Source organism: Cyanistes caeruleus, chromosome 12 (genome assembly GCF_971803275.1).
Source record: "Cyanistes caeruleus chromosome 12, bCyaCae1.hap1.1, whole genome shotgun sequence".
Classification (NCBI taxonomy): Eukaryota; Metazoa; Chordata; class Aves; order Passeriformes; family Paridae; genus Cyanistes; species Cyanistes caeruleus.
This window is the reverse complement of record NC_141712.1, coordinates 18,926,276-18,940,319: the sequence shown is the minus strand read 5'-3', so window position 1 is coordinate 18,940,319 and position 14,044 is coordinate 18,926,276. Positions and strand designations below refer to the sequence as shown.

At 45.4% G+C, this 14,044-nt stretch overlaps 1 protein-coding gene across 1 annotated transcript; it reads right to left on the bottom strand.

Annotated features, from left to right (window-relative positions):
- Positions 1-1,668: 1,668 nt before the first annotated feature.
- Positions 1,669-14,017, bottom strand: LOC111934428 (uncharacterized). The gene is made up of 11 exons (XM_023934501.2): positions 9,570-14,017; positions 8,912-9,046; positions 8,023-8,147; positions 7,688-7,756; positions 7,396-7,509; positions 6,557-6,672; positions 6,208-6,263; positions 4,807-4,859; positions 3,974-4,101; positions 3,251-3,407; positions 1,669-2,162 (listed from the first exon to the last, which is right to left on the bottom strand). Exons 1-11 carry the CDS (start codon positions 10,074-10,076, stop codon positions 2,075-2,077), a joined length of 1,548 nt encoding a protein of 515 aa, XP_023790269.2. The 5' UTR covers positions 10,077-14,017; the 3' UTR covers positions 1,669-2,074.
- Between the last annotated feature and the right edge of the window lie 27 nt (positions 14,018-14,044).

Below are 14,044 nucleotides of genomic sequence, written 5' to 3'. Positions count from 1 at the left end.
TAATTCTCCACCCACTGGTACCAAAAGAAACAAGTGGAGGACAAAAGGAGAGTGATGAAGGCTTCATCTCTGCCTCCTCCACTGCAGCAACATGAACTTCCAATAATTTGGGGGGACACCTGCCTTTTCCCCACAGCATTCCTACTTCTAAGCCCAGTTTCTGGAATTGGGAAATGGCCAGATCAATCCCTTCCTTGATGGGATTTTTAAAAAAAATTTTGGCCTGGATAGAGAATTTTTTTACAGTGATTTCTCAAACCACAGTTCCAGAGTCATAATTAATTTTTCTCATCATCTACATGCTCTGACACCTCCAAAGCCTTGCTTTATTATGTGCCAGTCTTTCACCTTCTAAATGTTAATGTTTTAGCCTTGAAGAAATAAGTGAAAGGGAAAGAGATGACAAGAACTCCACAGAAAAAAAGGAACAGATGTTCCTGAGATCATAGCAAAACAAGCCACACACTTAATAGGAACAAACTGTGATGTATAACATCGTTATTTTTCTAACCTTTCTAAAATTACCTATTTGACTGATTTCTGAGGTGTAAAAAGAGGCATAAGGCCTTCCCTCCTGTCAAAGCACCATTGTCTGGAGTAATTTAGAAGCTCCCTGTTTCAGCACCTCGAGACCACGAGAGCACAGACAGATTTAAGGCATCTCTGGGTTTGTGCAAGGCTCACAAGAATGCGGCTCTTAATACCACTGTAACTGGAGAAGTGTTTATAGAGGTCCAGCTAAAATCCAAAGCTCTGGATCAATGCCATCCCAAAAGAAATGCACCCAGAAGTCAGCTTGGCTCATCCTGAGGTGGTTTGGGATGGAAGGAGGGGCACAGCACCTGCACCTGTTGGGGTGCAGCTCAAGTGCAGAACAGGTATGAGGTTAGAAATTAGGGAATTAGGGAAGTAGGGAATGGGAATCTGTCACAGCTGATAAAATCAGCCTGTTACAGCACATCAGGCTTGCAGCACCCCAGCCTTGTTCAGTGACACATCCCAAATCGGGACAGGCCATGTCATAAATACAGGTGGAATCATTTTATATTCATGCACCCATCCTGCATAAAAAAAGCTGTTGTAGCAATAAGTGTAAGAAGTGCTTCAGAAAGGAAAAAAATTTATATTCTGTTAAAGTCTCCTCTATGCCTAAGCAGGGATTATAGAAACACAAAGATGTGCACCCAGATTTCACTATTTTCTGAAATAGAATTGTGGTACTATTCTAATTAAAAGGTGTCTTTTCTTTATTTCTCCTCTCCACACTTTCCACTTAACTATTTTATTTTTTTTTTCTGCATATTTTAAATATGTTTAATTTTCAGTAATGAATGGCAAGATGCATCTAGGTAGGGATAGGCTACCTTGTGCCAGGGACTGCTGTGGATGCTGTGGTTAATAAGGCACCTACAAGGGAATGATGAGGAATTCAGATCCCTTTCTAAACTGGATTACCAGACCCTGGCTTTCCTTCAGACAAGGGAAAATCGTGTTTGTACCACTTATTCTTGGCCATTAATTCTATTCTTAGAGGACACCTCATTTAGCAGTGCTTTTTCCTGCTCCTTCCACTTCATGTTTTACCCAGCCACAGACAAAACTATCAAATCAATGCCGTTTCCTGTAACAGGTTTTTCCCACGTTTTAATGACTGTAACAACCAGAGAGTTCAGAACTACACAGTTTTTATTTCAAAAACAAATCTGAGAGCAGAGAGAAGCTGCTAAATTGGGTCAGTGATCCACATAGCCTGAGGTCCTGGTCGTCACGGTGGGGAGCAGCTGGAAGTTTAGGAAAAACACCACAGGACAGAGCATGGAGTGATCCCTCCCAGTGCACTCCTGCAATCAGACTTCCTTCAAATTTCCTCCAGACCACCCTGCTTAGCAACCACTGAAAGCTGCACTAATAAAAATATATCTCATTTCTCTCCAAGTCCTTTTATACCCTTGACCTCCCCAGCGTCCTGTGACGAGTTCTACACTCAAACCAGTGCTGTTTTTTGCGGGGAATGATATTTTTTTGGAAAGCTGCTGCTTGCTAACATTGCTGGGATGAGCTTGTAGATAGATGATCATGGGGGAGAGGCATTGGTGGTAGGGTCAGGTCCTTCTGTTTTGGAACCAAGCTGCAGATTTGGAGCCGGCTGGGCGGCCTCGTCCCTGCGGGAAGAGCAGCGATGCTGAGTTGGTGTCTCGTGGCAAGGAGGAAGAACAACACTCCCACCCTTTCATTTCTCCCATGGGGTTGATTTGGGAGCAGATATGAGATGGAGCCGATGGGAATTGTGTCAGCACAGTCAGATGAAGCTCCCTGGGGCAGCTCCAGAGCCAGCCGGGTCTGTCCAGACTTGCGGAACGTGCCCTGTTTGGGTTTGATCCCAGGCTTTCCCTGCTGGGTCATTTCCTCCACCAGGCAGGTTTGGACAGCCCCAGAGGAGGGAGCAGGCACCTGGCAGCAGCTGCAGGTTCGAGTTCAACCAGCAGGTACTTTGCACTTTTGGCCTGTTTTATGTGCTTTAAATATGCCTGGTTTTCGGAAGGAGCTGAGCTCTTCATCTCCTGGAAATCATTTATGGCGTTTCCTCTGACAGCCAAGGGCTGGTGTTTATTTTAAAAAGCAAACTAAATGCAAATAACAAAATTTGCCTCTTTCTTTCATGAGAGCAAAGACTCCATGTGGAAAAGGCTCCAGGGAAAGAGTGACAATCATGTGGCAGGAGGAACAGCACTGAGAAGGGAAACACATTCTTTGTGGATATAATTTTGCCCCTAACAGCCATTCCTGTGGGGATTTTCTGAACATTTATCTGTTCAAATAAATCCTGTCCACACAAATCCTTGAGAGAGGGAGTTTCACCCTGTACACAGCTTCTCTTTGGGGTGAGGACTCTTCATTTCTATAATGGGACAGATTCCCTAAATAAGAGAGTGTCCAGAATGGAGCATCCTACAACCCATAAACCTATATGCAGACCTATATAAAGCCCACATAAACCTATATAACAAACAAATTGTTGCACCCATGAGGTGCTTGGGCAATTATTCCTTTTCAAATAATATACAGAGTGCTTGACAACTTAATAATTACATTAAGCACTAAAATGAGCAACATTTTTTTACATCAGGTAAAAATATCAGTGCATTTATGCTTCAAATATGTATGGAGTTACATATTTGAATATATATATACACAATTCAATATAGGAGGATGGGAGTTTTTTACCTCTTCTTGCCTGTCATTATTTTACCTGTAATAAAATTCAACCAGGCCCCAGCCTGGGGTTAAGCCATTGAGTTGGAAATCTGCAATGCACTCGTGGAAAACTCCACTCCCTGTCAGGCCATTGTACACCACAGGACAGGTCTGCTTATCCAGAGCTGCAGAAACATCAAAGCTCTCACCACCTTGGAGAAGAGAAAAAGGGAACAAAGTCAACAACTTTCACTAGTATTTTATCTCAAAAAAAATCCCAATATCTATTACTTTTATGTATGGGGGGTTTTTATGTTTTTCTGAAGAGTGATAGTTCTGTCTGCTTTGTAAATCAAGCAAATTGATCAATCATATTTCCAGCTGAATCCACCTCATAGCAGATGTTTTGACACCCCAAAAAAGTGGAAATCACTATTTTACGTGGATTAGCACAAACAACAGTCACCACAAACAATCTGTAGCCCTCCCTCAGGAACCTCTGGCCCTGATCCTGCAGTGGGCACATTTCACCCAGGACACACCACACCTACAATTTAATTTAAACAGGGAAGTGCCCATGGCAGTGGGGTTGGAACCAGAGGATCTTCAAGTCCCTTCCAACCCAAACCATGAATTTCTGGTTCTAGGTGATTTCTCAGGGTGTAAGATGATGCATTCCCCAGGATAACATGGAATCTCACTGAACAGTCTTTCCTCCACTAAAGGAATTGCATGCCAAGAAATGAAGGCAGGTGTAGCTGGACTGTGTTGAGCTTACCAGCAGTGAAAGTGACCCCATAGCCATCCTGGATTACCCCATCCTCAGCCAGCTCAGCCAGGGAGGCGTTGGACCACTCAATGCCAGCCTTCCTCCCATCAGGAAAAAACACATAACCTACAGTGAGGCTGAAGGGGAGAGCAATGGAGCAGGTTTAAAGTTCAGCCAAAACTCAAACGCACCAGAACAATGGCAGAGATAATTAGGATCATTCTGCCTGAAGAGAAGGCTCTGGGAACTTCCAAGAGAGCTGAAGAGGGACTTTGGAAAAGGGCCTGGAATGCCAGGATAAGGGGAAATGCTTCCACTGCAGAGGGCAGGGTTAGATGAGATATTGGGAAGAAATTCTTCTCTGTGAGGATGGTGAAGCCCTGGCACAGGTTGACCAGAGAAACTGTGACTGCCCCATCTCTGGAAGTGTCCAAGGCCAGGATGGATGGGGCTTGGAGCAACCTAGGGGCCATGGACATTGGTCTTTAATCCTCTGGATGCAGAGAACACCAGTCAGCAAGGCAGGGCTCCCTGTGGAATGCAGACTAGAGTCAGACACACCTTCTCAAGCTGCTGGAAGTGCCCACTTTGTACCTCTAAACCATCCAGACAGACAGGCAGCTCCACCAGCCCTCAGCAACTGAAGGGAAAGGAAGCAGTGGAAGCTAAAAGCTGTCCTTGTGACTAACTGCAAATGAAAAACTGGGAGCATGAGGGTGTGGATGGAAACTGGGCTGTACAGGTTCAAAGCAAGAATTTGCACACAGGTGTCCTGCACAGCAGCTCTTTCCACCTGTAAGATGAGGGGTTTTTTAGCAACATAAAGTTCTTTGGTCACTTACTGAGTTGTGGTAGCTGGCATGCTGATAACTGTTAAATGTGCTGCAGTCCCATCCTGCAAGAGAGAGAAAAAGCAGCCAAAGTTGTGCAGAGTCATTTCTGAGGGCCCTTCACTGGCTGGACCAAGAAGACACTGGATAGAATTCAGCTTATGCAATGTGCTTCATACTTTAAAATCCTCTCACTACATCTTCCATGAAAATCTGGCTGTAAAAAATCCAGGAATACAAACCAAACACATTCAGGACAAATTAAGGACAATGGGAACTACAAAAAGCCCACAGCAAGAGGACAAAGGAGGGAAACAAAGCCTGCAAAGAAGTACAAAACTGATGTACTTTGACCAGACTTGTCTTCTAACCCATATTAATCTATGTCTGGGAGCAGCAGATAGGGAAAATGTTAAGAAGGAACTGGAACCTCCTGGTTTTACTAATTTCTCTTCCATCCTTAGGTCTGGACTCTTCATGCTCCACTTGGGCCACCCTGAGGCAAATTTAAGCCTCCTGTGATGCTATAAATGTACAGACACTCAGGGTAAGAGGACTCCAATCTGCAATAAACTTCTTAATGAAGTCAGCTGGCTTTTAATTAGGGGCAGAACAGCCACAGTCACTTTGAGTCTTGAAAAGCTGAAGAACAGGGAGAGGTTGGTTATACACATTGTGGTGCCAAAGCTCAGTCTTGGTAAAAAGTTCACAGGCACATGATAAACCAGGGTTTGCACAGAAGTGGGATTTTCCAAGCTAGGAAAAGAACTTTTATTCTGAATTCAGTGTAAACCCCTGTAACACTGCCTATAATAGTGTTGATTTATGCCTGGCTTGGCAAAGGAAATGTCTTTTCTGGAGCATCTGCTGGGCTCGGCTGGCAGCTGGCAGGGCCAGCCCTCAGCATGTCCCTGGGCTGTGTGCTCCCAGCAGCCACAGCACTGCCTCTTCCCACACAGAAAAGGAGAGTTACGGCTCAGCACAGGCAGAAATATTTGCTGACTGCTGTCATGAAGGCTTAGAATGCCTCAAACACTTCTTGCTTCCTATTCATGGGAATCAGCACTGCAGCAACTCCACAGAGCGCTGGGCACTTGCAGCAGCTGAGAATATCTCCTGTAAAGATGCCTGCCTAATTTTTCTTGAAAAAGCCAAAACAAACTGTGTCAAGCTATCAAACAAGTTTTGCTTCAATCAGTGGAGCAAAATCTCAGTTTTCACACACATTCAGTTTTCACACAGCAGTTTTGAGAGCTGCTCCCAACACTGATCTGGGCTAATGGTGCCACCAGTGAGCACTTCTGTTTGTACACCATGGATGTTCCCAAGTCCTAATTTCTGGATACTTAAATATGCCTGAGAAGCTCTGAAAAATTTCCTGGTTAAATAGCACATTGTCATGCTAATACCTACTTCAAAGTGTGCCAAAATCATGACATAACGGTAAATCTCAGCCCAATTCCGGACACCTGCAAAAAAAAAGAACAAAATCCCCCAACCTGGAGTTTCACCATTCCTGAGAAATGTGAACTAGCAGTACCTGATTTCACAAAAGCTTTTTTGGATAAAGAAGTATCCAGTGACTGATAACGTGGTAAGTAAGGTATGTCCCCAAAACAGCGATGGTATTTCCTCTGGAATGTCTGAACTTCATGCCCAGGCATGGAACTGGTTATTTGAACAGATAATCCTTAATCTCACTGCCAGTGCAAGCCACAGTGAGGGTGTTCCCAAGGGAGGGAATTCTTTCCAGTGCTGTTACCATAGGAGTGGCTCCGAATGCCTTTGAGGGAAAGTTCAGTTTTCCCGTAATTTTCTATTTCAATCTCTCCAACAGACCGGCCCCACTGCTCGTGTCGGAAATGCTGCTCCCTCTGCCTGGAAGAAAGAAAGGAGTGGATCAGCACAGGCAAGATCTCCAGTTCTCCTCAAGAAGCCTCAGTGCCAATCTGATGGATTTGTCTCCAAAAATGAAGGAAATTTCAGAGCATCTGGACCAAGGCTATCCCAGATTTTACACATCACTTCTACATTTCCCAGTTCCTGCTCCATAATGAGACACCTGAGAGTGAAACAACAGCAAATTCTCACCCTGACAGAATATAAAATCACCCTTTGTTTGGAGAAATGCCAAGCAGCTGCTGCTTAGAACTCAGCAGGCATCACCAAAACCCCCACATTACTGAATACATAATTTCTGCTTCTGTTGAGACAGCACACCGTTGATTCTCATCTTTTTAGCTCTCCAGAGCTTGTATAGTATTTAAAACACCCACTTCAGCTCCTTTCTCACAGGATTATATTCCTTTTCTTAGCTATACCTGGACAATTGACTTTGGAAGCTGCCTAAATTAATGAAAAAAGAAAGAATAAGAAATATTCCTGATGTTGAAGGAATTTCACTCAGATATCAGGAAGATCCCATCTGTCTGCTGGATTCCCCAGGTGTGATGTGGCACTGAAACCAGTAGCCATGTCCTTTAATAGAGCACTTCAAATTAAACCTACCTTCTAAAATCAATTATAACACACATCAAACCTTGAAGAGAACTGTAGAAAAAATTATTATTAACCCCAGAAGACATTAATCTTGCCCCTCACTTTTTGACCCTCTGGAAGAGCTCGATGCTCCACGGCTCCTGGGCTAAAGCACGAGCAAATGTGCTGGGGTTGCTGTCAACATTAAAGTTAAAAACGTCTGTGGAGTTCTCCCATCTAGAAAAAGAGAGAAGATAAAAAGGACATTGTTAGCATTCAGCTCATACTAGGCCAAGTTGTGCACTTGCTGCTTTGACAGAGAAAATCCTTGTATTTTTCTGGAAAATTCCGATTTTTGCCATTTTAAATGAGCCACGAGCTTTTTAGCATCCAAAAGCAAAGATTAAAAACTTACTGCAAAGAGAATTTAACTGGTACAAGTTCTCCTTCCTCTTCACTCCACTGCTGTCTGTAGGATCCTTTCCTGCAAGGCAAAGCACTATAATTTTATATCACTCCTAAGCAAACAACATATTTCTTACATGTTTGGAATTGGGTAAAATAGAAGAATCTATAATACTTTACACCACCAGATATATTTTAATTCCTTAAAAATCAAAGTGTCTTAGTTACCAAGCAGCTTTTGGTTCAAGCCAGTTCAATATAAAATAAATTAAATATATTTCCAGATAGTGCTGAAAAAGCCTTGGTTTTACGTGTAGATAAATGAAATTACGAGTGCTGCAATACCTGAGTAATCCATCAAAATTTATCTTCCAGCACATTTGGGGCTCCAAGTATTCCATAGTGAGTCCTCCTCCACTCCAGATCTCTTTGGATTCATCTCTCACCATCATGTTTGGATGCTGTGGGTGCTAAAAAGAGGAAACATTTCAGGAAAACATTCACTTAATTCAATTGTGAGGATGCCACAGTCTTGCTATACTAGATTTTACTAAAACCCCAAAATAATGCACATCAATCCTCTTTTTTTCCCCTATATTCTCCAAATAGGATTTTTTCTGCTTTTTCTGGACATGGCTACTTAGTGAAACAGATTTGTGAACATAAGAGCTGAGTGCAAAGGGATTTATGTCAGGTCTTCTCTCCTTCTTTACTATGTAGCCAGCTCTTAACAAAAAAAGAAAATCCACAGGCAAAAATCTGATTAATAATATTTGATTAAGCTTTCCTTTCAGCAAGAATGAAGCAGATGTGCATAAAACTCCCTAAAAGCTTTCCCTCCTCTTTTAAGGAGGCAATTCCAAATTATTTTATAGCATTAAAATTAAAAAAAGGGAAAAAAAAACCAGCCATAAGTAGAAAATGGAACTCATTAACCATGTGTTGCACCTGATTGGAATGATTGGATGCTCAAATTCTTCCTGGGGGGTTTAATAAGCCACTTTTTAGAAACTATTCTGTTTTGTGCAGATTATGGGAGAGTGAGTGCCAGATCCTACTGAAAAAGGGACATACCCAGTACTGTGACCATTTCTACCACTGCCTTTAGACACAGCACTGCTGTCTTACTGGTGTGAAGATGCAGAGAACATGAATTTTGGCTTGGGATGCCATCACAGGTTGAAGAAAGGAGTCAAGCACAGCACCTGAACATCACCTCACATCCAGCACTTACTTCAAACTCGCCTATCCCATCCAGCCTCAGGAAGAGCCACATCTCACAGAGGCCAGCGGGACGTCTGGCGAGGCGAGCGATCACAAAGGTCCTGTTGGTCTCTGCAAAGCCGGTGAAGTACAAGGAATCGAGTGCCTGGGGAAAGGGAAATGGACTTCAGCTCCAGCAGGAGGCAGGAAAGGGAGAGGATCAGCAATCCTTTGTTTTCCATAGGCTTCTGCTCAAGGATCAAATTTTACTTTCACTTTTTGTATTTCATAGCAGGCACCCTGAGAACAGGCAGAGAGCTTTGCAAGCAGCAGGGAAACCTGTGCCAAAAGACAGGAGAGCTCAAAAACATGGGGTCGGGCAGTGAGCGGTGCCAGGGGCCAGGATGCAGGGAACGGGAGCACCTGAGGGACTGCCAGGGGGACACAAGGTGCTAGAATGCAGAGGATGCAGTGGGGTGGAGGTGCTGTGGGTCCAGGGAAGTATGAGTCCAAAGGAGAAAAGGTGTTCTGAAGGAATGTGGGGATGCTGGGGATGGAGTGCCAGGGGAACAGGAAGATGGCAGTGCCAGGGAGGGGGGACAGAGGGATGCCAGGGTATGAGAACAGGGTGTGGCAGAAGCGGGTCCCAGGGAAGGGGGTCCCAGGACCGGGGTTCCCGGGCCACTCACGTGGGGGTCGGGGCGGAGCGGGCGCGGCTGCCGCGGCTCGGCGGTGCCCGCGGCCGCCCGCTGCCTGCAGGCTCCGAGGCAGAGCAGGAGGCAGCCCAGGGCCCAGCGCTTCAGCGGCACCCAGGCGGCGGGGGCGGCCGCTCGTCCGGTCCCGAGCAGCGCCAGCAGCGCCGCGGCCACCAAAGCCAGCAGCGCCGGCATCGCGGGGTGCGCGGTGCGGGACGCGGAGAGATCCGGGACGCGGAGAGATGCGGTGCGGGGTGCGGAGAGATGCGGTGCGGGGTGCAGAGAGATGCGGGGTGCGGAGAGATGCAGAACGCGGTGCGTGGAGAGATGCGGGGTGCGGAGAGATGCGGTGCGGGGTGCGGAGAGATGCAGGACGCGGTGCGGAGAGATGCAGGACGCGGTGCGGAGAGATGCAGGACGCGGTGCGGAGCAGGCTCCGGCCGCCCCCAAACCCCGCCTCGGGGCCGCTCCCCGCCGTGTCCCGGGATGGATCGCTGTCATTTCCGCGAGGCGCTTGTCCAGCTCTGGGAAGTTGCATTTGCTCGTTTTATTTACGTCAGTTCTCCTGGAAGGACGCTAGAGGAAAGCCTTCAGTGGTGCGGGGCAGAAAAATCGAATGTTAAGCTCTCTGCCCCGAGCTTCCCAACTCTTTGCTGCAGATCGCTGAACGAGAGTCCGTTTAATATTAGAGATATTAAATAAATGTTCACAAGGAGAGTGGTGAAACACTGGCACAGGTTGCCACAGAGGTGGTGGATGCCCCATCCCTGGAAACATTTGGACGCAGCTTTGCTAGACTAGACCTGGTCTATTTGAGGATGCCCATGGCAGGGGGGAGTTGGACTAGATGACCTGCAAAAGGATCCTTCCAAATCAAACTATTCTGTGATTCTAAGAATTCTTATCCTGCTTTATTGGGCTCCTTCACTTGCTCCCCTTCAAGCTTCAGCCAAAAGGCAGCAACCCATTTCATTCAAGGAACCAAAAAACCCCACCCACAGCAGGCATCTCAGCATCTCTTCAGCATCTCTTGTAGGTACCATTTCTAGAAGCCATATTTTTGAAGGCTTTTGGCTGGCTGTAAAAGAGATACTTTTATTCCTTTTACAATTAGCATTTAGTCTCATTTCCCTATGCTGAAACAAACTCAGCCTTTCAGGAGAGGTTGAAGTGCAGCTAATCTCACTTTGGAGAAAGCTGCTCTCAGAACCTGTGCTTTCTTTGTCTCCTGGGCGTTTGGACTCCCTGTTAGCTCTCCAAACTTCTCAGCAGACTCCCTGCTACCTGCAAGAACATTTATTGTGCATTTTTATGCCTTGTTTCAATTGTACCTCAGTTTGGTTTTATAACCACCTCTGCCCTGCTTTGTGTTTCACGGATCAGTGCTTATGGTTCTTTCAATTTTCTTCTCTGAATATAACTTGTTTTTAATAACCTCCTGAGCTGTGCTCAAAAGATCTTTTTGCCCTTTTTGCAGTTTGTCCTGACACTGATGTGCACTTACACTGCCTCGGTGATCATGTTTCCATTGTTCCCTCAAAAGCTTTTAGCGCCTTAGATGTTCATTCTACCTTCTTAAAAAGGTTCCTGAGTTTTACACAGCTCCCTTTTTCTGAGACCAGGCACAGCTGTTCTGTGCTGCTTTATTGCTGTCCATGGGCCACATCAAATTAAAAGAAGAAGGGCAGAAGGCACCAGAGATTCAGACAATGAGGTTCAGAAATTAATTTCTGTAAATCACCATTGCTTTAGTCAATATTGAAGGGGCACATCTTAAAGTTAAGCACCTAGAGAAGGCAGAGAGCCAATAAGGTTGTTTTCCAGAGAGCCAGAGGGATAATAAGGTTGTTTTCATACTTCAGATTGTGCTGTGGAGGGACTGAAAACAGTCTGAAAGAAAGAGATGTGTCACAATGTTATCACCTTGCACCTGCACGGTGGCAGATGTGGCTCAGCCCACAGAAAGGCTGCAAAGGGAATGGATTATGAAAAACAGCTTTTCTTTTTCGCTAGAATTTGAACACATTGTTGACACAAAGCAATAGTCAGTGGTGAAAGATCCACACAAATTAACAAACCTTTGGGACTTTACAAACATGCACATAATGAAATTCTCCTTTGCCTGAGGTGGAAGTGGCTACAACAAATGACAGATTCTTCTAAACTCTTTTTCCCCCCCAATACAACCCATGAGCAGCTTTGCTGCTCTTCCCCAAATTGTTGGAATCCTTACACAAACCATTTGAATTTCAATATTTGCATTTCTGGGGGCAGGAGAAATGGGGTATGAATATTTCATGCCAAATATTTCATTCCAAACCTCCTGGAGTCTCCCCCAGCCACAGCGAAGGCATTGTGTGTGTGTGTGTCCCTCGGGAATCTGTAACAGAGATAAGCTCCGTTCCTTCCTGTGAGGACAGGACCCGTGGAAACAATTTGTTTCGTGCCACCTTCTGTTTCCACATTTCTTAGGTAATTTGTTTGAGGACTTGAAGTTATCTCTGGCAAACAATTTATCTTGGCAATATTATTTGTGGTGGAAATGGGTTCCAAACCACGAGGACTTGCAGAAGAACCGAAGTCCTGACGTGTCTGGGGATGTTCTTAGAGTGACAGCACCAATTCTCTGTGCGTTAAAACAATGCACAGAGCTGCACCATGTGCTCAGCAAAAATGTGGGGAGGAAAACACTCAGCCGGTTTGTTTTTAAGACCAGGAGGAAATCAGGAACCTGTGAGTGATGCACGGTGCTAAAACACAGAGAAAAAGCAAGCTGAATTTCAGATTTTCTGGTTTGCATAAATTTAAGCTTCTGAATAAGGTCTTAAGCATCTGCAAAATATTGCTAAAAAAAGATGTCACAGCAGCTGACTTTTTTTTGTAACTCCTGGGTAATTGTGGTATCTCAGCCACCCTGAGATAAAAGCAGAAGAATTGTAGATTTCTCAAGGGTTAAACCACAATAATTTAATATAAAATAATATAATATTATTTGGTTTTCATTTTTATTCCTGCATAAATAACATGTTAGTTATATTAAGGAAAACACTGCAGGAGAATGAAGCTTTTGAAAAAGACCTGCTCTTATGATTTGGTGTCTGTAAATATTTACATAATTATATTTGAATAGCAGAGACATTGGCATAGATTAATTTCTTTATGTATGTGCAACCAGCTGTTGGGAAATAGAAGAAAATATGTAAAATCAAGCTTTTCAGAAGTCGCCAATATTTCAGCACAGAAGAGGAGACAAACAAGCATGTGAGCAGCTGTATTTTATTGCACTTATCAACACACACAACCCTTGTGCACTGGCTGCCCGTGTCCCACTAGATGGTGGTCATGCTACAAGAAAAAAAAGGATGCAGAAGCATGCCCGAGTTGTCATCATTTCTGTTCGTCATCCTTCAGCGTTTTTTAATTGTTTCTAAAATATCCTCAGCTCACACACTGCAAGGTTTGCTGTTTTGTGTCTACTTTTTGAGCCACTGGGTATTTTTCCTAATACACAGTGGGAAATCCTGAATGAGTGTCGTGTAACAGTATTTCCATATCAATTTAACTACTGATGTTTAGGTATGGTGAACAGCTGCTGAACATGCTCTTGAATTAGGTGCTAAATCACGTTCCTGAAACTCTCAGAAGTGAAATCACAGATGATTTGGGTGAGAAGGGATCCTAAAGCTCATCCAGTTTCTCCCCCTGCCATGGGCAGGGACACTTCCCTCTATCTCAGGTTGCTCCAAGCCCCATCCAACCTGGCCTTGGGCACTTCCAGGGATGAGGAACGAGTTTTAATGAGGGACTGTAATAAAATATCACCACGAAAATATGTGCAGACATAAAGCAAAAATTCTTCATGGAGAAACTGAAGGAATACCCTCTTCCTCTGTGTTCAGTTCTTGCAGGGTCAGGGTGAGGCCCCCGTGCAGAGCTGCCTCCAGCCCTGGAGCCCAGCACAGGGAGCTGGAGCTGCTGCAGAGAGCCCAGAGCAGCTCCAGGATGAGCAGGGGGATGGAGCAGCTCTGCTGGCAGGAAAGGCTGGCATTGTTCAGCCTGGGAAAGTGAAACTTCACCGTGACCTAATTGTGGCCTTCCAGAGCCTGAAGGGAGCCCCCGGGAAAGTCGAAATGGGACTATCTGTATGAGTACATAGAGACAGGACCAGAGAGAACGGCCTCAAAGTGACAGGGTAGGTTTGGACTAGATGTCAGGAGGAAATTCTCTCCTGTGAGGGTGGGAACACCTCGGTACAGGCTGCCCAGCGAAGCTGCGGCTGCCCCATGCCTGAACGTGTCCCAAGCCGGGTCAGACGGGGCTTGGCGTGCCCTGGACCAGCAGCAGATGTCCCCGCCCGTGGCAGGGCTGTCACGAACCGCTCCCAGTGCTCCCCATCCGCACTATGAGGGCACTGCGGGTGTGCCCGGCCGCGGGCCCGCCCCTGCCCTCAGGCCCGCCCCGCCCTCCGC

Excerpts from the sequence above, each read along its gene's own strand:
- LOC111934428 (XM_023934501.2), bottom strand. The coding sequence starts at position 10,076 with ATGACAGCGATCCATCCCGGGACACGGCGGGGAGCGGCCCCGAGGCGG. Across the intron at positions 9,047-9,569 it reads CGCTCCGCCCCGACCCCCAC|GCACTCGATTCCTTGTACTT; the intron begins GTGAGTGGCCCG and ends CCCTTTCCCCAG. Across the intron at positions 4,102-4,806 it reads ATGCCAGCTACCACAACTCA|CCTCACTGTAGGTTATGTGT; the intron begins GTAAGTGACCAA and ends TCTCCCCTTCAG.